Source organism: Peromyscus californicus, unplaced genomic scaffold (genome assembly GCF_007827085.1).
Source record: "Peromyscus californicus insignis strain IS unplaced genomic scaffold, ASM782708v3 Scaffold_16__1_contigs__length_79575227, whole genome shotgun sequence".
Classification (NCBI taxonomy): Eukaryota; Metazoa; Chordata; class Mammalia; order Rodentia; family Cricetidae; genus Peromyscus; species Peromyscus californicus.
In genome coordinates, this window is record NW_026294458.1 from 21365609 (window position 1) to 21390067 (window position 24459).

The 24459-nt window shown below is 36.5% G+C and overlaps 1 protein-coding gene and 1 pseudogene across 14 annotated transcripts in view; both read right to left on the reverse strand.

The window, feature by feature from the left end:
• Window positions 1-24459, reverse strand: part of Stxbp5l (syntaxin binding protein 5L) — a 239596-nt gene that overhangs the window by 73700 nt on the left and 141437 nt on the right. For all 14 annotated transcript variants that reach the window (XM_052740647.1, XM_052740651.1, XM_052740643.1 and 11 more), the window contains 4 exons: window positions 10177-10324; window positions 9301-9368; window positions 4367-4407; window positions 2104-2321 (listed from right to left, as the gene is read on the reverse strand). In XM_052740647.1, the coding sequence (XP_052596607.1) occupies window positions 2104-2321; window positions 4367-4407; window positions 9301-9368; window positions 10177-10324 (475 nt within the window). The remainder of the gene's footprint in view (window positions 1-2103; window positions 2322-4366; window positions 4408-9300; window positions 9369-10176; window positions 10325-24459) is intronic.
• LOC128112006 (LIM and senescent cell antigen-like-containing domain protein 2) lies at window positions 4611-8197 on the reverse strand (annotated as a pseudogene).

The following is a 24459-nucleotide window of genomic DNA, read 5'->3' on the forward strand; positions in this document are numbered from 1 at the left end:
ATTCGATAGCTTATACTCAATTTGAGAATTATTTCAGGCTGAATTAAGTAGTGAATTATATGGACTATTCAATGACAATGACCAAAGAAACATAATCTTTAGTTCCTCAGACCTATAAGAAAGATGCCTATTAGTAAAAATAAATTATTATATAATGAATATTCCTGTGTTTTCTCATGTAGCACGAATCTTAAAAGGTCTTATTAATAAAAACACTCAGAAGCCAGGTATTGGAGTAAAAGCTGGAAGATCAGAGAAGCAGAACAAGCCACAGCCAACCTCACCTTGCCAACTTCTCAGCCAATCCTGTTTCCTCAAACTGAATGCTTCTGAGTCTTCATCTGAATTGATCTCAGCTGCCCTCACTTCCTGGGATTAAAGGCATGTGTCTTTCCCAAGCAAGATATGTGATCTCAAGAGCTGGGATTAAAGGTGTGTGCCACCATGCCTGGCTTTGTTTCCAGTGTGGCCTTGAACTCACAGAGATCCACATGGATCTCTGCCTCCAGAATGCTAGGATTAAAGGGGTGTGCTACTACTGCCTAACCTCTATGTTTTATATAGTGGCTGTTTTGTTCTCTGATATCCAGATAAATTTATTGGGACGAACAATATATCAAACACATTCTCAGACTTGTTTTATAAACTTGACACAAGCTAAAGTCATTTTGGGGAAGGGAGCCTCCATTGAAAAAAATGTCGGCCGGGCGGTGGTGGCGCACGCCTTTAATCCCAGCACTCGGGAGGCAGAGCCAGGCGGATCTCTGTGAGTTCGAGGCCAGCCTGGACTACCAAGTGAGTTCCAGGAAAGGCGCAAAGCTACACAGAGAAACCCTGTCTCGAAAAACCAAAAAAAAAAAAAAAAAAAAAAAAAAAAAAAAAAGAAAAAAAATGTCTCCCAACAGATTGGCATGTAGGCAAGCCTATGGAGTATTTTCTTAGTGATTGACATGGGAGGGCCAGCCCACTGTGGGTGGAGCCAACTCTGGGCAGATGGTTCTGAGTTGTGTAAGAAGGAAGGGTAAGTCTTGGGGAGCAAGCAAGTAAGCAGTGTTTCTCCACCATGTCTGTATCAGTTCTAACCTTCAGGTTCACACCCTGATTGAGTTCTCACACGCGCGCGCGCGCGCACACACACACACACACACACACACACACACACACACACACACACACACACACACACACACACACAATCAGTGGTAAAATTAGGGTTGAAACTTAGGCACCTGTGATCTTAAGCCCCAGGCTTTCAATATACTCTAAAAGAATGACATTAATTTTAGTTTAGGTAAAAACACAAAAAAAGTCCTCTATGAAATAATTCTTATATTTGGGTAAAAAAAAAAGGGTAAATTACATAGGACAGAATAGGAAAATTACAGGTATATTAACTTAGATGTCATCAATACCTTAGTAACATCATTGTTTTTTATAATCAGAATTTTATGTAATGAATTTAAAAATTAAAATTTTGGTAAGGTAATGCTGTAATTATTTTTACCATGTAAAATTTTTACTACATAAAAACCATTAAGAATAACCTTAATATAGTTGAGAAATAATCATATGACAGCTAGTTAACAAGAAAACATACAGCAGTTAATTTTTTAAAAAGGACAAAGCCTACACTAATTTGATACTTATGCAGAAAGCAAAACTCTACACTATCTAATTAAATGCATACATGCATATATATCTTTAGGCATGTACTATATAATACCTACTTTAACTGTGTTATCTATTATAATAAGAAAATTTTCTTTATTAGTAAAAATAATGCTGATAGTATAATATTGACAATTAATATTTAAGAGGAATTGACTTTGTCAGGTAGATGCAAAATAGAAGAGAACAATATATTGTTCAATTTGTAGTGAGATTAAAATAGCAAGCTCATTTTGACATAGAAGTTTTGTTAGAGAACTGTTAATTTGAAAACAAACTACTTTTTAATATATTAAGTAACTAATTTAAAATACTATAGAATATATTATATATGGATTATATACTGTCTCTTGAGGACTTAAAAATAATACCAAGTAATAGTTCAATTACTTAATTGTTTTAGTAGCTATAAATAGGAAAGTTAAAGTAACTTACCACTATTTCTGTTGTAATTTCATGTCTGCTGAATTTATAAATTATGACATATGCAGAGACTCCTGATACACAAAATATCCTGCTCTCTGGACACCAGTAAATCATCTGAACAGCGAATGGGTCTTCCTCCACAATTTCACATGTTTGTTTGCCGTCTCCTACCTTCTGCTTTTCAAATACTTTAGACGTTTTTAACTTATACAACATCTGCAGAGTCACTATAAAATATTAAGATGCAGTTACTTCCTAATTTGATTTGAACTCTTAGACATTGTTCAAGTTTTCTTTGGTACATTTGTTGAACCACAAAAGTAAACCCAAGTAAGGCAGATTCTGTTTACATAATAAACCCTCAGTGCCATGCCCTCATTGTCAGTAGTATCAAGAGAAAACTATAAGCAGAAAAAAGGTTTAGGAGCATTGGAATTATGAAAGCTTATAATGGAAATCATAACATAAATCTGTCCTGGGTGGGATGCTGCCATGTTTTTTTTTTTCACAACAATCACTTTAATTGCTTGATAAAGGAAGATATAATAGTCTAGATGGTGTTTTTTTTTCTTTTTTTAGACATAAATTCTTTAATTGTATTAGGAAATATTTCATCTGGGTGTTTCTAGTAAAGAAAGGGTCAGGTATATGCTGATAAAACTCTGGGTTTATGAATTGTTTTCAATAATATTTATTCAGGGGAAGTTATTTCTACTTCAAAACATAATAAAAACACAATTCCCCATATAAAACAAAAGATTCCTGTTCTATGGATGGTCTTCAAGAGAGTTTCCAAAGCCAGCAGCTTCTGCTGGAAGGGTACAGCTTGAATTTAACAAGAAACAGTATTTAGCTTAATTCAAGACAATTTTACAAAATAATTGGCCTGGACTTTTAAAAATTGTTAGTGACATGAAATACTTGGGCTCGCTCTAGACTTTAAAGATCTCAAAACATAACTAGATGGAAAAAATGATCCTTTTTTTTGTTGTTCTTGCTGTAAAGGACATCATTGAGACAGATGGTAAAAGCTGAGATAGAATTGCAGGTTAAATAACATCTTTGTGTCATATTAGTCGGTTTTCTTCTGTTTTTTTGTTTTCAAGGCTCGTGGTTACACTTTCTCAGAACCTAAAAGTAATTGCTAACTTATTCTTCCCTTCCTATTCTTGACTGTCTAAGTCAGTGGTTCTCAACCTGTGAGTCGTGACCCCTAGGGGGTCGAGTGACTCTTTTTCAGGGGTTGCATATCAGATATCCTACATCTCAGATATTTATATTAAAATTTATAACAGTAGAAAATTACAGTTATGAAGTAGCAATGAAATAATTTTATGGTTGGGGGTCATCACAACATGAGGAACTATATTAAAGGGTCACAGCCTTAGAAGGTTGAGAACTACTGGAGTTTTAACTACCTAACAAAATTCAGATCAGCTGTTAATCCACTAAAATAGCCTTGCTAACTGGGCTGATGGTGAATAATTGTAATCCTAGAATGTAATTGACTGAGGCATGAGGGTCTTAGAATTCAGAATAGGCTTTATAAAAATACCCTATCTGAAAAATAAATAAATACATAAATACATAGATAATCTTTCTTGAAATTTACTGGTTCAAATAAATCTCTATCATGTCTTATTAGAATAGCACTTGATTACACTGCATTTAGATTCTTCATAGTTGGACATGTATTTACACGTGCATTTCTTTCTCTTTTCTTAAGAACATGCTTTGTGAATGACATAAATGGGTTTAATGAAGACTCAGGTAAGTTAACAGGCCCTTTCACATTGACCACATATGTTATTCCGTAAATTATCTAATTGTCAAAAAGTTCAAAAGAACTTTTACTGTTCTCAATTAATTTCTTTTGATTCTCACAAAATGTTATACAGTGGAATAGGGAAGCTGAGAACAGAGGAATAAGAGCACTTGTCAAACAGCATGCATGTAGGACACAGAGGGAATTCCTCAAACAGTTAATCTGGCAAAACTTGGTTCTTTCCCTGAAGCAACATTCTTTTTTCACACAGGATTGTTGAAAGAGTGGCCATAATCTTGTTTATTTAATATTATTGAATACAATTAGGGTAGAGATACTTTAAGCTGATCTAAATATAGGACATGAATTTTGTAACAAAGCAATATAATTATAATTATGCTAAAGTATTTCTGAAATGGCAATTATTCAGATTAAAAAGTGGTGGATGGCCATGAATAAATATTAACAAAATGTTTTCTGTTGAACGAGGATAAACATAAAACTTACTTGCAGAAGCATCCCAAAATTTTATTGATCCATCAGCATGACTAGATAAAAATAAATTATCATTAAAGGATATCAAATAAAATAGTCACTCTAAATACATACAAAATTGAGTTAGTATTGTGTTTTCATTAAAATACCATTGTAATGAATATTGATGTATAACAAACAATTCCTAAGCTCAAAAAATGATTTAAAGAAATGCATTGTACTTTAAAGATGAGAAAAAGAAAAGTCCTTAGATTTTCTTTCTGAAAGATTATATGCAGCATAGTGAATGGTAAAGTGACTCAGGAAAATAAACAATACTTTAAAATAAAACTGTTAACATTTAATAAAAAGATAACTTGAATATTTAACAAAATATAAAAGCAAATAGCTAAACTGATCTAAAACTGCCATGATTTATTAATAATTTATACCAATTCTATACAAACTTGTCGACAAAACAAAGAGACCACAGTACTTCCTAATACATTTGGGAAAGTCAGAATTATCTGAAACCAAACCCAGAAAAAATATTGTAGGAAAAGAAGATTCAACTATAGTCTACTAAACACAGTCAAGAAAATATGAGTAAGTAAAAGATACAGAGAGAGAATTTCCTTATAGACAAGAAGAATTTGTCAGGAATGCAAAACCAAGTAAATATTTTAATAAAAATCAGTTGGCAAATTCTAATTATCCAAAATGAAAATTTAATTATCCAAAATAAGAAAATCCACTTGGCAGAAAGGCAGTAGACAAAAATTCATTACCCATTCAGGAAGAAACATGATTGATGAGAAGAGAAATGCCTTTAATTTGGTGAAGGACAGCTAAGAGCCAGCTGCAAAACTGCCTAGCATACATGATTGTAACAGAACAAATGTTTTTCTCCTTAGATCAGCAACAATGCAAAAATATTTACTTTCCCCATTTATCTGCTGTTGTGGTGGAGATATTAAACATCGCATTAAAGAAAAACAATTATAAACCAACAAGTTGAAAAGAAGAAATAGAATTGCTTCTATTTTTAGAGCCTATAATTGATATGCACCAAAATCTCAACAACTCAATCAAAGTGATACTTAAAGGAAGGCCAGCATACAAAAATCAATACTATTTCTTTGTAACGGAAAAAAAAACCCTTGGAAAATCAAAGTATAAATTACCATTTACAATAGTAAGAAACTACAAAACATTTAGATATAAACTATTATAATTTATGTGAGAGCCATATACGGAAAACATAAAATGCTTGAAAGAAGACATATTCATAAAAGAACAGTAATAGTATGTTTCAGATGATCATAACATTTATAGTGGTTCTCACAAACATAGATTGAGTGTAATGCTCAGTGGAATATTTTTTTTAAATTATAGAAATAAACTGATTATAAAATTTATATGTAAGGAAACTAAAACAGTCAAAATAATTTTGAAAAACTAAAGGTTACAGGACTCAAACTACCTATAGTTTAGGTCTCATTCTAAAGATATAGTGAAGCTATATTGGAATGTATATGTATGTGTGTGTGTGCGTGTGCGTGTGCGTGTGCGTGTGTGAGTGTGAGTGTGAATGCAACATAGTTTAGATGTTGATTCCCATTTGTATGTTTAGCAGTTTTAATGGATGGATGTCATAAATAATTTACTTCAACAGATTTATTAAAATATAATTTTATGCACTGTCAGTAAGGTTAAATATTGTAGTTAACTTATATATCATTCACATGGACACTATAATCTAGTTTTAAAACACTTCCAAAGCTACCTCTGCCCACTGTATAAAGCTCTTTTCCCTTTCCTGGCTATTGTGAAGAAGGCAGCTACGAGCATTGCTGAACAAGTATCTGTAGAGTACGATGTTGCATCCTTTGGGCATATGCCAAGGAATGGCATAGCTGGGTCATATAGAAGATTTATTTTTAGTTTTCTCAGAATTATCCATACTGATTCCAGAGTGGCTATACATATTTGCATTTCTACCAACAGTGAATAAGGGTTCCTCTTTCCCTACAACCTCACCAGAAATTGTCAGTTGTTTTGTTGTTCTTAGCCATTTTGACTGGAGTAAGACAAAATCTCAAAGTTTTTTTTTGTTTTGTTTTGTTTTTATATTTCCCTAATTGCTAAGGAAGATGACCATTTTTTCAGTTATTTCTTAGCTGTTCTAATTTCTTCAATTGAAAATACCCTGTTTATATCCCTAACAACATGGATGTCCTTCAACTACCCCCACCCCACCTCGATTTGTTTCTGTTCCTGGAGATGTGGGCGTAAGATGAAAGGACCCAGGAGAGGAGTACTATGTAGCCCAGGGCAGACTGGGCACAGAAAGGGTGACATACCAAAGGAAGGATGTTGGGATGGAGCAGAAGTGGGAGGTGACCATCAGGAATTTGGGCAGGTTTTGCAGGCAGGTAAATGGAGGCCAAGGACACTTCGACTGAGTTGATGTCCACAGACTTGGCCAGGCCTTTTGGGAAGTCAGGTCAGACAGCTTCTTCAGGCTCTTCCTCAGCTCCAGGGGGAGCTTTTATAGCACTTCTTACACACAGGCCTCCTGTGGAACTCCACAAACTTGTTCCGTCACCCTCACTCCCGTGACTGCTGTTGGAGCAGCTCTCCATCCCCAAAGGTCTGATTACAGTAGGACTCAGAGCAGGCCGGGCCCTTCTTACACTTGCCGGTGCTACAGGAATGGCTTTTCACACTTGGCACAGACAGGGTGCTCCACATGCCACTGTTTGACCAGTGCCTCTACTCCACAGCCCTCGATGGGGACACCCATATTGTCGTGGCAAGGCGGGCAGTAGAGTGGTGTCATGCTTCAGTTCTTGGGCTCAGGGGTCAGCTCCTTCCTCCAGTGAGAGCAGCTCAAGTGGTCTAGGTGGTAGGCGTTGTTCTTGAATATTAGGGGCTGCTCATCAATGGCCAGGGGATACCGCTGACAGATGAATTGTGGCTAGGCCAGCAGAGGTGTCCCTGTGTTCCTCACAAAGCTCAGGTCAGCTGGCTCCATAAAACACAGCTCACAACGAAAACAGCCTGAATGCCAGTTCATCAACCTCATGGCCTTGATCATGTGTCCAGTGACAAACTTACCGCAGAATCCGCAGCATTTGGAAGTCATGTTCGAAGTACTTCTGGCCCTCAAACTTATACAAGAGCACACACAAAGCATTGCTCATGGTAGAGTACCCCATTGCTGTTGATGACTTGCTCTGTAAGGACAAGCTGGGCCTGGCAGGGCTGGCACATGCCATCAGCCAAGCATTCAGACATGTTGCTTCCCATCATGGTGGCTGTGTGCCTAGCCCTGGTTGGCAATCCTGGCTGTCTTAAAGGTTTTCTGATGCACAACCTATCATTCATCATATTAGTTTAGTTTTATGTGTGGGAGGCCTGTTCTCTTTTGTGTCTCTCAACACTTTTCCTTGGTGTTTACCGTGGCAAAGTTTGACCAAATATATCTTGATGTGGATGTTTTGGGTTTTATTCCAACTTCTAAACTCTGTAGGTTCACATTTTTGCTAAATTTATTAGGACTCCAGCCATTATTTCTTTGAATGTTTTTCTAGCATTCTTTTCTCCTACCTCACATGACTGACACTGATAAAGGGATAGGGAATAGTGGCTGCTGCTCACTCTTGCTGGACAGTGCTGGGAATCCTGGCTTCATGTGATTTCTACTGATATCACCAGAGATGGGTTTTACTCATTGGAGATGAAAGTTTCTGGTCCACTCAGTCTTCTGAGAAGGGAAACTGGAGAACTTCTTTAGAGCCTGGTAATGATGAAAGTGTAAGCTCTGAATTTGGTCTTTGCTGGAATGGGTTGGGTCCACAGAGTGTGTGTGTGTGTGTGTGTGTGTGTGTGTGTGTGTGTGTGTGTGTGTGTGTGTGTGTGTGTGTGTGTGTGTTTTAACTTAGAGATACTAGCTTGTGTAAGATTCATGTCTCAGTAATGTGCTCATTTTCTTATTCTTTGGCTAAGGAGAAATCATTTCTGTTATTTGTTTTGTCTGGGATAGATGAACTTGTTATCATTAATACAAAATTTACTATTAAAGAACTTTGTATTAACAATGTAGATTCTATGTTTATATGTAGCTATGTCTCTTTTTGATTCCTAATGTCAGAACATGAAGAGGGTTGGTTTACAAAGTAGTGACATTTCTGATGCTATAAGTTTTGAAGCAAAGTTTAGCCATTTGATGAATGTTTTGACACTGCAATAAAATACCTGATTCAAACACTTAAGAGAGGAAAGGTTGGTTTTGTTCAAGGGTTCACAGTCCATCATGACAGGAAGGATGTGGAAGAACAGTTCACACCACAGCAGCAGGAGCATGGACAAGTTATTCACCTCAAGGTGGATGGAAAGGAAGCAAAGAAAAAAAGAAGGGACCAGGGACTAGTATAGCTCTTTAAGGCATGCATCCAGTGGTCTATTTTCTTCTCTGGATTCCACCTCCTGGAGTTTCTCCCTTCTCCCTAGATAGCACTACCTGGCAGGCATCAAGAAGGAAATGCTTGAGCCTGTGGAGGACATCTTACCTTCAACCATAGCAAAGGGATATAAAGCATGATTCCTGAAGTTTGTAGTAATGAGGTTTGTTCAGTTATTATCCTATGACTTCCAAATAAAGCATTTCTTGTGAAATCTTTCTCATCTCATAATTTCCCTATGACTTTCTTCTGCTAATATAATCTAAATAGAATTCTTTTGTTGTAATTCTTTTTCTAGCAATTTGGTTGTATCTTTCATTAAAGTTAAGAACTATGAATTAAAGCTATTTCTCAGATTCTTCCTTCTTACTTTTTCTTAAATGATTCATCTGCATAGAGTACAATTTCATAAAAATGTCAAGGCTTAACAAGTATTTTATTGTTATTAAATTTATAACATAATTTTTTTATAATTTCCAACTGAGAAAACTTCTTACTTACCCAGTAATAATAATTTCTGGAAAAGTTTGTGCTCCAAGATTCCAAGCTCCTCCACTGACTGGCCATTCCTAAATAGATTATCAAGGAGAACAGATGGGTTTTATTTTTTCAGTTTAAATGCTTAGAATTTTAGAACTAAATGTTATAAAATAATAAAAATACTTCAAGTGTATAGTTATCTTCAATTCTTTTATTAAATAGATCTGTAAAGGCAGAATAACAACTCCTTTAAAAATAGATTTTATCTAATATTACCACTTATACAAACCAATAAAAAAAGTATTTTTACATGGATATGTGTTGCAACATATGTCATGTAATATGTATTGCCAACAAGCTACTGTGGTACCATTTAACCCAGAATGGTATGTAAGTAGTTCTTCTTTAAATTGTACATTTCAGTTATCCTGGGCCAATAACAGAAACTGTATAAGACAGTTTATGATAATTATAAATACTTATATCTTAAACATTGCAAAGAAAAATGTCATTATGTTAGCAAAAATGTTTTAATAATTATGTCTTTCAAATGATAAATTAGAAAGAACTGATTCTTGAATTTCTTAAAACATGATCCATGTAAAAGAATTAAAGGGCACATACTAGGGTTCTGTTACTTTATATATGTAGTACAAAATAAGCATGACTGATAAATAGATCTTAGTATGTAATTACATACTTAGTGTATGGGAAATTTATACCTTCTAGGCTTAGAACTATGCCACAGTCAGGAAATTGAATTTTACTGGTTACATCTTTGACAATGCCATCTTACAACTTCTCAAAAGTTTCATTCAAGTCATCTTGTATGGAAAGTCAGGAAATAAAATGACAAGAAAAAGCATGAACACACATACAAATATAGGAAAATTTTACCTTATTACTGTATCCTTGTTTTTTATGCTTGACTCCTATAGAATAGAGTACTAGAATCAAATCTGGAGGGCAATCGGCAAAATATGCTGTGCATGTTACTGGTGACTCATGAATGTCCATTGGATATGGATTTTCAAAGATTGGAAAACTAATAGATAAAGACAATATATTAGAGTTCATTTTGCAAAGATAAAAACATGAAATAATTTTCATAATCAAGCCCTAAAATGTTTATAAACATTATAAACTTCAATCTTTTTAGCACTATAAAAAATAATTTTATTTGAATACTTTTAAAATATAATTATAAAATACAATTATCTATAAAACATCTGTAAAGATGTAGAAATTAATTTTCTTTCCAGGCTTCTAACATACCATAATGACACACTTTGTTAATATGAATACAGTAATTGTATTAAACTAAAATATTATGCAATGAGTTCAATGTTTTTAAATTTATACTAACCAGGTATTATATTTAAAGGTATAATGTACCTGTTACTATTTAATATTTTATTATTATACCTTTATACTCTGTAAAGGCATAATATATTTAATACACTATTTAAAGGCTCTTTAAATAGTAAAACATTTGTAAATTTTTATTTTTTTTCAAGGAAATACATAACAATTTTTAAGTATTTGTGGTAGAAGCTAAAAGGTATATATATATACACGGGCTCTGGGATTGAACTCAGGTTGTCAGACATGATGGCAGATGCCTTTGTCCACTAAGCTATGGTTACTAACCCAAGAGCTCTCTTTCTGCCATTCTGAAGTGCTGCAAAGAGCATGGCATTCAGATCAGGACAGTAGCATATGCAAAATCAAACGGGGAGGAGCAAGACATATTTAATTAATGACAAGTAGGGTAAATTTAGCAAATGAGAAATTCTTGATATCAAAGTACAAGTTGTTAATTGTATCATTTTTTCTTTTTTGTTGAAAATAGATTTTTTTCATATAATATATTCTGATCACGGTTAAGGCTGAATAGTTAGGGGGAAAGTAAGAATGAATCACTTTGAAGACCAGACCTACACTTGAATTTGATAATAGCAGTAAGGAACAATAACAAGCTCCTAAAATAGTAAACAACACAGTGAAGATATTTGGGAAACAATTATTTTAGCCTATAGGCAAAGAGTAAGCACAAAATATGGAAGAAAACACAATTTAAAAAATTTAACTTAGGCATTCTGAACCCAGAGCCTTTCACATATTAAGCAAGTGCTCTACCACTAAACCTCATTCCTACCTAGATGTACTTAGATGTAAATGTGTGAAATGAACAGCAAAGCAGGGCAGAACAGGGAAGATTAAGTGGGGAGGGGGAAGAGAGGGTATTGTGGGAGGTAATAAGGGGAGAGACCATTAAAATTAAGGAACATTTGAGGGGTAGTATGAAATATTGAAGAAACTTTCTAAGATATATATATGTATGTATGTATGTATATGAAAGCAACCTAAATGAAATCACCAAATCATAGGGAGACAGAGTACCAGCTGGCCATCTTTTGTCACCAAATAAACCTTCCAGTACTGGTATTGGGTTATATATAATTGAATTTTAGGCCAAAGGGGCTCCACAGAAATCCCCAAACAACCCAACTGTTGCCAAGACTATAGGCTGCTCTCCACAAACTGACAGCAAGCCTCACTGCTGAAGACAACATCTACACAGCTCATTGAATATAGAGATGTTGAATTGGTGCCTACATAGAGCCTTCACCTCCACATTTCAGCATCTTAGGACAGGAAGGTACTCTATCAAAAGAGAAAAGTAGACACTAATCCAGCCACAAACCCTTTATCTACAGTGGTGTGCTAACTGCAAGATAAGTTAGGGCAATGGTGGCACAAAGCTAGTGGGAGTAAACAACCAATAATTGATTTGATCTACGGTCCACTCCATGAGACAGAACCCATACCCAACACTGCTTGGGTGACCAAGAACCTGAGACTAGATAGACAAGGGACCCAATGTAAACCCAAATAATATTGGTCTAAAAAAATAAAAAAATGTAGTGATAAAATGACTCCTAATGATATTCTGCTATATTTATAGATTAGTGTCTTGTTATCAGAGAAGCATCCGCCTGTAGTAGATGGGAACAAAAAAGAGACCCACAACCAGACATCATGCAGAGAAAGAGAACTTGGAACACTCAGCCCTTACTGGGATATCTGCATCAAATCCTTCCCCTCAAACTCATGAACTTTAGACCAATAGCTGTGGAGCCTACATGGGACTGGACTAGGCCCTCTGTGTAATTGAGACAGTTGTGTAGCTTGGTCTGCTCAAGGGGCCCCCTGGCAGCAGGATCAGCATCCATCCCTGGTGCATGAGCTGGCTTTTTAGAGCCGACTACCTATGGTGGGACACCTCTAATAGCCTTGAGGCAGCTTGGACCTGCCTATACTAAATGTACCAGGCTCTAATGACTCCTCATGGGAGGTGCTATCTTCTTGTAGGAGGGAATAGGGGGTGGGTTAGAGAGGGGAGACTGGAGGGCCGGGAGGAGGGAAGAGGAGGATCTGTAATTGGTATTTAATGAATAAAAAATTTCTTAAAAAAAATAATAAACACAGGAAAACTAAAAAAAAAAAAAATCCCTCCCCTGAGAACTCAGGGAATCCTGCAGAAGAGGAGGCAGAAAGAGCATAAGGGCCAGATGGGGTGTAGGACACCAAGAAATCAAGGCCCTCTAAATCAAAGTGAACAAAGCTCATACGAACTTACAGAGACTAAAGCATCATTCACAGGGCCTGCACGGGTCTGCAGTAGGTCCTCTGCATATATATTATGGCTTCCGGTTTAATGTTTTTGTGGGATTCCTAAGTGTGTGAATGAGTGTCTTTCAGATTCTTATGCCTTCTTTTGGGCTCTTTTCCTTCTGTTGGTTTGTCTTGTCTAACTTTGATGTGATAGCTTTTGTTTTATCTTATTCTATTTCATTTTACTTTATTTAAAAAACGAATGAATGAATGAATGAATGAATGAATGAATGAACAAATGAATACCTAGGCACTAGGGTAAAGCTTAACAATTGAACTGTTATTCGTACCTGCTAGGAGAGGGAAAAATTAGTTTTCTCCAATGGAGTGACATTGGATATATCAACCAACCTAGGAAAGGCTCATGTTCAGGAGTAGTTGGTCAACATTTAATGGACTCCACAGTTTTTTTGTGTGTGCTTTTATTTGGTTATAGCTTGGGGTGTGTGTGTGTGTGTGTGTGTGTGTGTGTGTGTGTGTATCTTTTTTTTCTTGGTTTGGGGGGATTTTGTTGTTGTACTGGGTTTTTGTTTTTTTTTGAGAAAGAACTTGAAGTTGGTTGAGTAGGGAGGGGGAGGATCTGGAAGGAATTGGGGGAGGGGAAGGATATGATCAAAATATATTTAAAGTTTATAATTGATTTAAATTATAAAAATATAATAAAAAATCTATAACCCCAACCAAAGGAAAATCTGAGAACTAAGAGGGAAAAACTGCTCATCATGATGTTTGCCTTCATGTTTAAGAGTAAATGAAAGAGTGAAGGTGAGGGGAGGGAGGGAGAGAGAGGGGGGAGGGGGAGGGAAGGAGGGAGAGAACACTCTAAAATTGTAACTTAACATTCAGTGTGGTTCCAGGCTGAGCTCCGGGAATCCAATTGATGAGAGAGAGGAGGGATTCTGTAGCCGAGGGACATGGAGATCATGATGGGAGGACGTGCAGAGATGACCGGCCACACTAGTGGAAGCCCATGAACTGTGGACTGGTGGCTGTGGAGCCCCCATGGGACTGGACTAGGCCCTCTGGATATGGAAGACAGTTGTTTGGCTCGAACTGTTTGGGGGGCACCCAGGCAGGGGGATTGGGATCTGTCCCTGGTCTATGGACAGGCTTCTGGGAATCTGGTACCTGCCGTGTGATGCCTTGCACAGCCTTGGTGCAGTGGGAAGGAGCTTGGACCTGCCCAGGCTCAGTGTGCTGGGCTCTGCTGACTCCCTATGGGAGATCTTGGTTTGGGGAATGTGGGGATGCGGGGTGGCTCAGGAAAGAGGGCTGGGGGGTGGGAGGAGGGATGAGGGGGGATCTGTGGATCTTATGTGGAGTAGAAAATTTCTTAAGAAAAAAATTCGAAATGAAAAAAAAATTCAGTGTGGTTGAGAGGTAACTGAGGGAAATAGAATATATTCAGTTTTGATATTTGAATTTATCTAATATTAAACAATAGTGGAAATTTACATAAGTTTTAATTGTGCTATCAAGGAAAACAAAATGGGTTTTTTTGCCAACAAAATGTTTACTCACATATCATCTTAACAGGAGATGATAAGAAGCATAAGAATAGGGGCTGGGGAAATGACTCAGTGGGTAAGAACACTTATCTCGGAAAACAGGAAGACCTTAGTCTGAATCCCCAGCACTCATGTTAAAATCTGATCACACCTATAATCCCAGCAATTGGAAGGTAGAGATGGGTTAGTTTCTGGACTTTGCTGACAACACAGCCTAGCAAAGGCAATAAGCTTCCAGTTCAGAGAAGAGTCTCACCTAAAGGCAGTAAGCAGGATGGTGATAGAAGAGGATGTCCAAGGACCTCCACTTTGTCCTCTACATACATGCACAAGGGTGCATGCACCTGTACATTCACAAGCATGTACCACATACAATCACACACACACACACACACACACACACACACACACACACACACAGAGAATAATAATAAATATATAAAATAGGAGTTTTTGTTACACACATTTTACCACAATAAAAATTTTAGTGTGTATATAAACTAAAAAATTTAATATAAGATGTCTAGTGGTCATTAGAAGTCATTAGACAATTAGATAAAGTATGAGAAAACAACATATATGACACAGTTGAACACTAATGCCAAAAAAGTACATTTTAATAAAAATGTGTTGTAATTTCTTAGAGAAAGAATAATTTAGGGAACAATGGTGGGCTAGAAGCTCTCTCTGTTTGGCTCAAATCAGGATTAATAAAAGAATAGGAATAGACTGTTGTTGTAGAATACTCCTCTTGTACACTATAAAGATTTGTCACTTGAATTGGTTTAATAAAATGCTACTTGGCTAGTAGCCAGGCAGGAAGTATAGACAGGGAGACCAAACTAAGAATGCTGGGAAGAGGAAGACAGGGTAGAGAATCACTAGTAAGATGCAGAGGAAGCAAGATGAGAATACCATACTGAGAAAAGATACCAAGCCACGTGGCTAAACATAGATAAGAATTATGGGTTAATTTAAGTGTAAGAGTTACTTAGTAATAAGCCTGAGCTACTGGTTGAGCATTTATCATTATTATATAGCCTCCGAGTCAGTTATTTGGGACCAGGCAGTTTGGGCAGGAAACGTTCAATTACAGACTGGTGCTGGAAAATCAGCTCAGCAGTTAAGAGAACTTGCTGTTCTTTCAGAAGACCTGAGTTCAGTTCTGAATATCCACATCAGGCAGCTTCACAACCATGAGCGTCTGCACTCAGATACACACACCTACACATAATTGAAAATAATAAAAAATTACATCTTAAAAATAAAATAAATGACTTTATTCCTAAGAGACAAAGAACAGAAAAATATCAGAAATACATGAAGGGCAGCTGAAACATGTGAAGAAAAGAAATCTACAAAATCTCTGCAGCAGATAGTGGAGACACTAACTGGTACTTGCTGGCTGTTTGGGCCCAAGATCATTAGGAGTCATCAAGGAGGTTACTATCCCCTTTTGAGGACAGGTACTGTATGAATACCAAGTGGAGAGAGAATGAGAAGGCTAAAGACATGGCCAGGAAAGGGGGATAAGATGGACAGAAAGATGTCCAAAGCAGGTCATGGAGATTGCAACAGAAGTAGAATTCAGGGGCCTGAATATGAGATTTCTAGAGTCTAGATTTCTCTAAACTCTACATCAGTGGTTCTCAACTTTCCTAGAGCTATGATCCTTTAATACAGTTCCTCATGTTGTGGTGACCCCCAACCATACAATTATTTTAATTGCTACTTCATAACTGTAATTTTGCTACTGTCATGAATCATAATGTAAATATCTCATATGCAACTCCCAAAGGGGTCTCGACCCACAGGTTGAGAACCACTGGTCTGGAGTGACCAACCTAAGGAAATTATGGAAGGTAAAACATCCATCACAGCCTAGGTGAGCAACAACATAGAAACATGAGATGTATACTGTACTAGTGAACATGGCACACACATTCTTAGGCAAGGACTGTGGTTTGTTAGTGAAATCCAAGAGGGATGTGGGTGGAAAGAAAACACTAAGGCTAAATAGAAGTGAGTCCATGCCTCCCACACCCCTCAGTGACTAATACACCACAAAATCCACACAGGAAGTATAATCCTTAGCCTACCAAAAACAGTCTTGTAGGAACAGGTTTAAGGTCTCAGACTGTGGGACTCCTAGAGAAAGCAGAGTGACACACAGGGAAGCACACCAGTCTAACATTTTAATTACTAAGACTAGAAGCCCTTTCTTCACCCAGAGTCAATTACAGAAGACACCAAAGAAATGAGGGAAACAACACTCATGACAAATAGGAAGAGATACTGATTTTATAATATTTTCTATTTAATTTTAATACTTATTTCAGTTAATTTTAATTTACACTCTTATTCCAATTGTTGAGTGGTTTGGTTTTAACTTGTACCTTTCATGAATAGATTTCTCTTATTGTCCATTCCTTTTATGAACCCATTCTATAATATTGTCTCTATTATTTATTATTCTTCTAGCACTTTATGCTTTCCCTCTAATTTGTACTTTATTCCCCTCAACTCCCATTTCTCAATTTCTTCCTCCTTGTACTTCATAAATTTTAATACTTTTAGCTCTACAAAACTATAAATTACTTTTCCCCCCAGTGGTACCCTTGTGTCTCTGTTTCTGAACCTTACTGGGGACATAAGTTAAGTAATAAAGTGTCTGCTACTATATGCTAGAATTAGGATTGTAGTCAAAGATCAATTTTCTGTTACTTCAGTCAATTTTCTTCAAACTAGCCCTGGAAAATATAAACTAATAAAATGAAGCAAATTAACAAAAGGACAGACAAATGCTGCTCTCAGACGTAACCCAAGATGTTTCTATGTAGTAAATGATGGTAAATGTAGAGATTCCTGGCATTTAGAACAAACGACTGCTGAGTACTAAGTCATTAGAGACATAATAGTCATTAACATACATAAATAAGACATTTATTTCACCCTCTTCAAAGCTTAGAAGAGGGAACAAAAATAATGTAAGGGCTGTGGAATACTATCTTATGGGTATGACATGACTTTTGTAGTCATTAACACATAGAAGCTGTGGTTGCCTCAACTAAGCCTGTGTTAGACTGAGCCTGTCAACATTCAGTCATTGTTAGGTCAAAAGCTCATGGGACCCTATCTCTTCCGTGGGAATTACTGGTTGAAGATGGATACTGGGGGAGGAAGGTCATTGTCTTTAGTGGTATATCCACTGGCAAGTCCATCTTCCAGGGAAAGCTTTATTCCCATGAAAATACATAGGCCTGGTTAAATTCAATGAATGTGGTAGAACACAAGTACTATGAAAATAGAGTACAGGAATTCTTTGGATGGCAAGATTTAAGCAGGGATGGCAGTGAAGAATGGGGGCCAAGATGTGGTACAGAAATAAAGTTAACGCAAACCATGGAAGTATAAATAAACCATGTGGCAACTACTGCTTTATAAACTGATTTATATATATATATATATATATATATATATATATATATATATATATATATATATTACATATTGGTTTTTCGAGACAGGGTTTCTCTGTGTAGCTTTGCGCCTTTCCTGGAACTCACTCTGTAGACCAGGCTGGCCTCAAACTCACAGAGATCCGCCTGGCTCTGCCTCCCAAGTGCTGGGATTAAAGGCATGCGCCACCACCGCCCGGCTTAAAATATAATTTTTAAAGATTTTTGCATGGAGATACTACCATATGTGGATAGATGTCAATCCCAGCTGCCATGAGTCATAAAATGAAAATCTCTATTCCAGTTGTGAGCCTCCTCCCTCAGAGTTATTGTCCAGAAAGTCCCTATAGGTCTCCCAAACTATACAGGGGATGGGTATTTCCATTAGTCAGCCACTGAAATTGGATATTAAGCCCCAGTTGATGAAAATATCACAAATTTCAGTGGCACAATACAAGGAAACTGTGCTGGTAGCTCCCTCTTTGCTGAAGAGCCTTCATAGTTCTGAAAACTACCATGTAGGCAGTTGGGGGAGCAATGTTAGTAATCTAAAGTCAGCTGTAGACCTTGTATGCTACAATACCAACTTACCAGGCATTGTTGTACATGTAAAATAATGCCACTACTGCTATGGGAGTAAGCAAATGATACCTGTTTGGATCTGAAACCCATTCAAGAGGAGGGAATTCATGATCAGTACTATGTACCTGGTCAAAGGTCTACAGCTGGGGAGTCAGAGGCTTTGAGGGCGAACCTATTACTGTTGTTTTAGTAAATGGACATGTTGTCAAACTGTCTTTTAAATATTTGTCTATACCAATAGACTATGGTTGGTCTTGGCCTTGAAAGAAGCTTCTGTTTGCACTGAATGGTGATTAATTCAGACACCCATGGCTGGGCAAGGTGCTAAGAATAAGATGAGTGTTCAGCATTAAACCCCCTCCAAGGCTCAAAGAACATGGCAGAAAAGTGAATGGAAATAAAGAAAGGGATAGATGAAGAAGGAGAAATGTGAAATTGCCTTATGAGCATGACACAGTTGTGGCACTCACAAACTCACAACATCACGGTTTCCTGAATATGACCTGTAAAGACTAAGTCAGTAAACACTCAGCCATAGAAGTAAAGCTATTCATAGGGCCTTGTCCCACCCAGAAGAGATAATGATAGTCAAGGACTGATGAAGAGGAGGAAATACCTTGCTTCAGTTCTATAGCAATTGATGAGTTACTCAAGTTCCCATAGAGATTCACAACACAGTGCATGTGAGTGGCCCCAGTTAAATTCAGGATCACAAAGCAAAACAAGAAGATATGAAAGTGGTATCTAGACCTTGTGGGAGAAAGGGAGGAGAGATAGATGGGAATAAGAGGATGATAAAGCAGAGTGAAGAATGAGTATGAACAGATTATATTATGTAAAAAATTCAAAGATTAAATTAATAAAAAGAAAGAAAAAAATTATTCCTAGTGATGGAAGACAATCTCATGATAACACATTTACTTTTCTGTAATTTTTTTTTTTTTTTTTGGTTTTTCGAGACAGGGTTTCTCTGTGTAGCTTTGCGCCTTTCCTGGAACTCACTCGGTAGCCCAGGCTGGCCTTGAACCTACAGAGATCCGCCTGGCTCTGCCTCCCAAGTGCTGGGATTAAAGGCGTGCGCCACCACTGCCCGGCCTTTTCTGTAATTTTTAAAATTAAAGTATAATTACATATTCCCCCTTTCCCATTCCTCCCTCCAATATCTCCCTTGTCTCTCTTCCTTGCTTCTTCTCAGATTCTTGGCCTTTTCCTATAATTATTATTATTGTTTTATATATATGTGCATAAATATATAAAACAACCTGTTGGGTTTATCTACTGTTACTTATATGTCTATGACTTCAAGGTTCACCACTCAGTATTGAGTAACCAATTAAAGGGTGCATCTCTTGGGAAGACAATTCACCCCCTCTTAAATGCCCATAGTTGCCTATAGTTCTTTGATCAAGACACTTATATATGTCTACTTTGACATATATAAAGGAAAAAATGGGCATAACTATACTTCCAAGATCTTCGAGATATATTCAAGAAACCAAAACTAAGAATTCACTGGGGCAGAAAGAGATGAGATAAAATCTAAAGGTATGAATAATCAATTCAATACAATTAAAGCAGAAAATTCTCCAAATGTAGAGAAAGAAATTATATCCAAACACAAGAGGAATTTAGAACTTAAAACAGATATAACTAGTGAAGAGTATAGCATCTCCAAGACATATTGTAGTTAAGAAGTCAATAACACAAAGCATAGAAACAGTGTAAAAGGCATAAAGGAAAAACTACCAACTCACCTATGAAGGCAAACACATCAGAATACCATCAGATATCTCATCAGCAATCCTAAAATTCAGGAAAGCATAGAATGATATATTTCAAGCCCTGAAAGTAAAAGACTAAAAAACAGGATTGCTATATATAGCAAAACCACCTTTTAAAAATATAAAGCCAAATGAGGACATTAAAAATAAGCACAAACCATGGAAATTTATTTCTCTCCATAAAATCTCAAATATAAATGGCTTCAAGTCATCATAAAACAAAAGAGAAAGAGAGAGTATCTGACAAGATTAAAAAACAAGATTAAATTGTCTATTGTCTCCAAGAAACACACCTCATTGGCAAAGGCAACCACAGACCTACAGTTAAGCAATGAAAATCAATCTATCAAGTAAAAAGCTTTAAACTATTTGGTGTAACTATCCTATTAGCTGATAAAGGAGCCTCCTCACTAGCATTCACCAAAGGGATAAAGAATGTCATTACACATTAACAAAGTGAACAGTTCATTAAGACAAAATAAAAACTGTAAATGTGTATGCATAGGATGTTGAGGCTCACAATTTCATAAAGCCTAAAGGAAATGAAAGATCAGATAGGTCCTGAATCAAGGGTGGGTGATTTCAACACCCTACTCTCATCTTTAGATAGGTTATCCTAACTAAAAATCAACAAAGAAATGTCAGAGTTGAAATGCATCCATCACTATATAGGTCACAAAACAAGTTTTCAAAATACAAATTATCTGATAGAAATAATCAATTCTATGTATCTTATTATAGTATAGTGGAATAAAACTAGAAACAAAAAGCAAATGAAACAAAAACAGCTACACAAATATTTAGAGACTAAAGAATGCACTCTTCAATGACCAGGAAGTCACTGAGAAAGTTAGGAAGAAACTACTAAATTCCTATAATCAAATTAAAATGATAGCACAATGCATCTGAATCTCTGGCCCAAAGTGAAAGCAGTTCCAAGAGGAAAGCGTGTGGTTATAAGTGTTTACATTAAAAAATCAGAGTGATAGCAAATAAATAACGTAATGATACCCCTCAAGGACTTGGAAGTACAAGAACAAGTCAAACCCATACATAGTTGGTGGCAAGAAATAATAATAATCAGGGTAGAAATTAATGAAATGGAAACTAAAATAACAATACATAGAGTCAATCAAACAAAATGGTTCTTTGAAAGATTAAAAAAAAAATTCACAGTGCTAGCCAAACCAAACCAACCAAAAAAGAAAAGAAAAAGAAGATTCAAACTAATAGAGATATGGAAAAGGTTCTGCCATGACAAACCTTAAACCAGAAATTATTAGGGAGTACTTTGAAAAAGTATTTAAAAAGGAAAATCTAGAAGAAATGTATAGTTTCCCAGACATACATATGACCTACCAAAATGAAATCAATAAGATGTAAATAAATTAATAAGACCCACAATGAGCAATGAAGTTAAAGCAGGAACGCTCTTCCCACAAAGAAGCACAGGGACAGACATAGTTACTACCAAATTCTTCCAAATGTACCAGGAAGTGCAACCAGCAACACTTCTCAAAGTGTTCCACAAAATTAAAGGATCATTGCCAAACTCATTATACAAAGACAGCATTACCTGGATAACAAAAAGAACATGCCCTAATTTGAGATGATAGGATTCTATACATAAGGCACTCTATAGTCTTTACTAAAAACTCTTTGGATGAAGTCATTGATATGAAAACCAGATGTAGGCACAAAAATATACCTCAATCTCCCTAATGAACATAGACAAACATTTTTCAAGCTGGGTGACTGTGGCACACGCCTTTAATCCCAGCACTCAGGAGGCAGAGCCAGGCAGATCTCTATGAGTTTGAGGCCATCCTGGTCTACAGAGTGAGATCCAGGACAGGCACCAAAATTACACAGAGAAACCCTGTCTCAAAAAAACAAATTCAATGAAATACTTGCAAACTAAATTTAACTGCACATAAAAAAGATAGTTTATGAAATCAAGTTAGAATCATTTTAGAGAGGAAGGGATGCTTCAAAATACACAACTCAATAAATGTATACATCAATAAATATACTCAAGGATAAAAATACAATGATCATTGTAATAGGTACAAAAAAGTCTTTTTGATGAAACCCAGTGCTTCATGATAAAAGCACTGAAGAAATTAGGAATAGAAGGAACAGATCTCAACAGAATAAGAGTTAGAAATGACGACTCTAGTTGACATTATCTAATTGGAGTGAAAAATATAAAGCATTTCTACTGAAATCAAGAACAAGACAAATGTGTGCCCTTTCTCCATTCTTAATGTACTGCTTAAAGTCTTATCTAGAACAAGAACACAAGAAAGAAATATGAACACAAACTGAAAACGAAACCACGTATTCTTGTTTTCAGATACTATAATAATTCTAGACATAAAAAACCATAAATATTCCATCAGAAAACTCTTAGGTATGATAGATACTTTGAGAAAAGTGATAAGCCAAAAAATTAACATGTAGAAATAAACCAAGAACAAACAAATTGAGGAAGAACTGGAGGAAATGATTAATTTGCAATTACTTAAGAAAATGCCCTGGGTAGTCTTCTTCCTAGACCAAACAACCACTGTCCATCTTTTAGAGACTTATAGCCTAGGGTGCTAACAAGTAAGTAGGCCTTCTGCTTCCTTGTCCCTAAGTTACTCGATTCTACCTGCCTCTCCTGGACGTGCCTTGATGTTGCTGCCATGTTGGCCCTCTTCCTTTTTCCTCCCTAGGCTACCCAGTTCACCTCCCTGATTGTCTGATCCCACTGCTTTGCAGAACCCTCTCTCCTCCCATAGGTTGCCCAACTATCAGCCTACCTTTCCTCAGGACTCCACTGCCATTTTTGCCCACAGATAAACTCATCAACTTCTTACTTTTAAACCACCCAGCTCCCCATGGCCCATTCTCAGGACATCCTACCACTAGGTAGTCCCCTTCTCCTTCCTTCTTCCTTGGCCACCAAATTTACTGCTTGTCTTTTCTGGGACTTTGAATGACCTAGCCTCTAAGGTTCTTCTTCCTACTCCCTAGGCTTCCCAACACCTCACCTACCTTCCCTGAGACTTCACACTGACGGTACACTTTCTTTCTTTCTTTGAACTTAAAAACAAAACTCATATAGTTACCAGTAGATTCAGAAAATGCTTTGCCTAAATTCAAATCCCCTTCATGAGAGAAGTTCCAGAGAAAATAAGGTTGGCAGTAATACACCTTTATCTAATAAGGACTACATGTGACAAACCCATAGCTAGCGTCATCTTAATGGAGAAAAACTCAATATAATATCATTAAAATCAAGAAAAAGACTAGTTGTCCACTGTCTCCACTACTGTCCAATAAAGTGCTCAAAGTCTTAGCTACACCATTATAATGAGAAGAGATGCAAATAGGAAAAGAACTCAAAGCATACTTGTTTTTGGATATTATGATGCTACACATAAGAGACTCGAAAGAATCCATGAGAAAACTCCTAGAACTAATTTGTATTTCCCACACAGTGTCTGGGTAAAAAATAGACATCAATAGTTTTTCTATATACCAATGTGAAACACACTGAGGAAGAAATCACAGATACAATTACATTCGCAATAGCCTTTTAAAAAACTCTCAGAGTTAAATCTAATCAAGGAGGTGAAGGACTTCTCCAATGGAAACTTTAAAACTTATGAAGACTTTAGAAGATGGCAAGTTTTCCCATGCTCGTGGGTTGTCACAATAGTGTGAAAATGATAATCCTACCAAAAGCAATTTACAGATTCATTCAATTCTAATCAAAATCCCCATGCCACTATTCACAGAAATAGAAAAAAAATCTTAAAATTATTAAGGAAACATAAAAGACCCTGGATGGCCAAGGCAATCCTGAGCAAAAAAGAATATACCTGATATCAAGTTATTCAACAGAATTTATAGTACTAAAGAGCACTGTAGTGACATGGGCGCACACACACACACACAGAGAGAGAGAGAGAGAGAGAGAGAGAGAGAGAGAGAGAGAGAGAGAGAGAGAGAGAGAGAGAGAGAGAGAGAGAGAGAAAGTGAGAGAGAGAGAGAGAGAGAGAGAGAGAGAGAGAGAGAGAGAGAGAGAGAGAGAGAGAAATTAATCAAGGAAACAACATAAAAGTCCCAAATAGGAGTCCATGCAGCTATCAACATCTGATTTTTTACAAAAATGGAAAGACA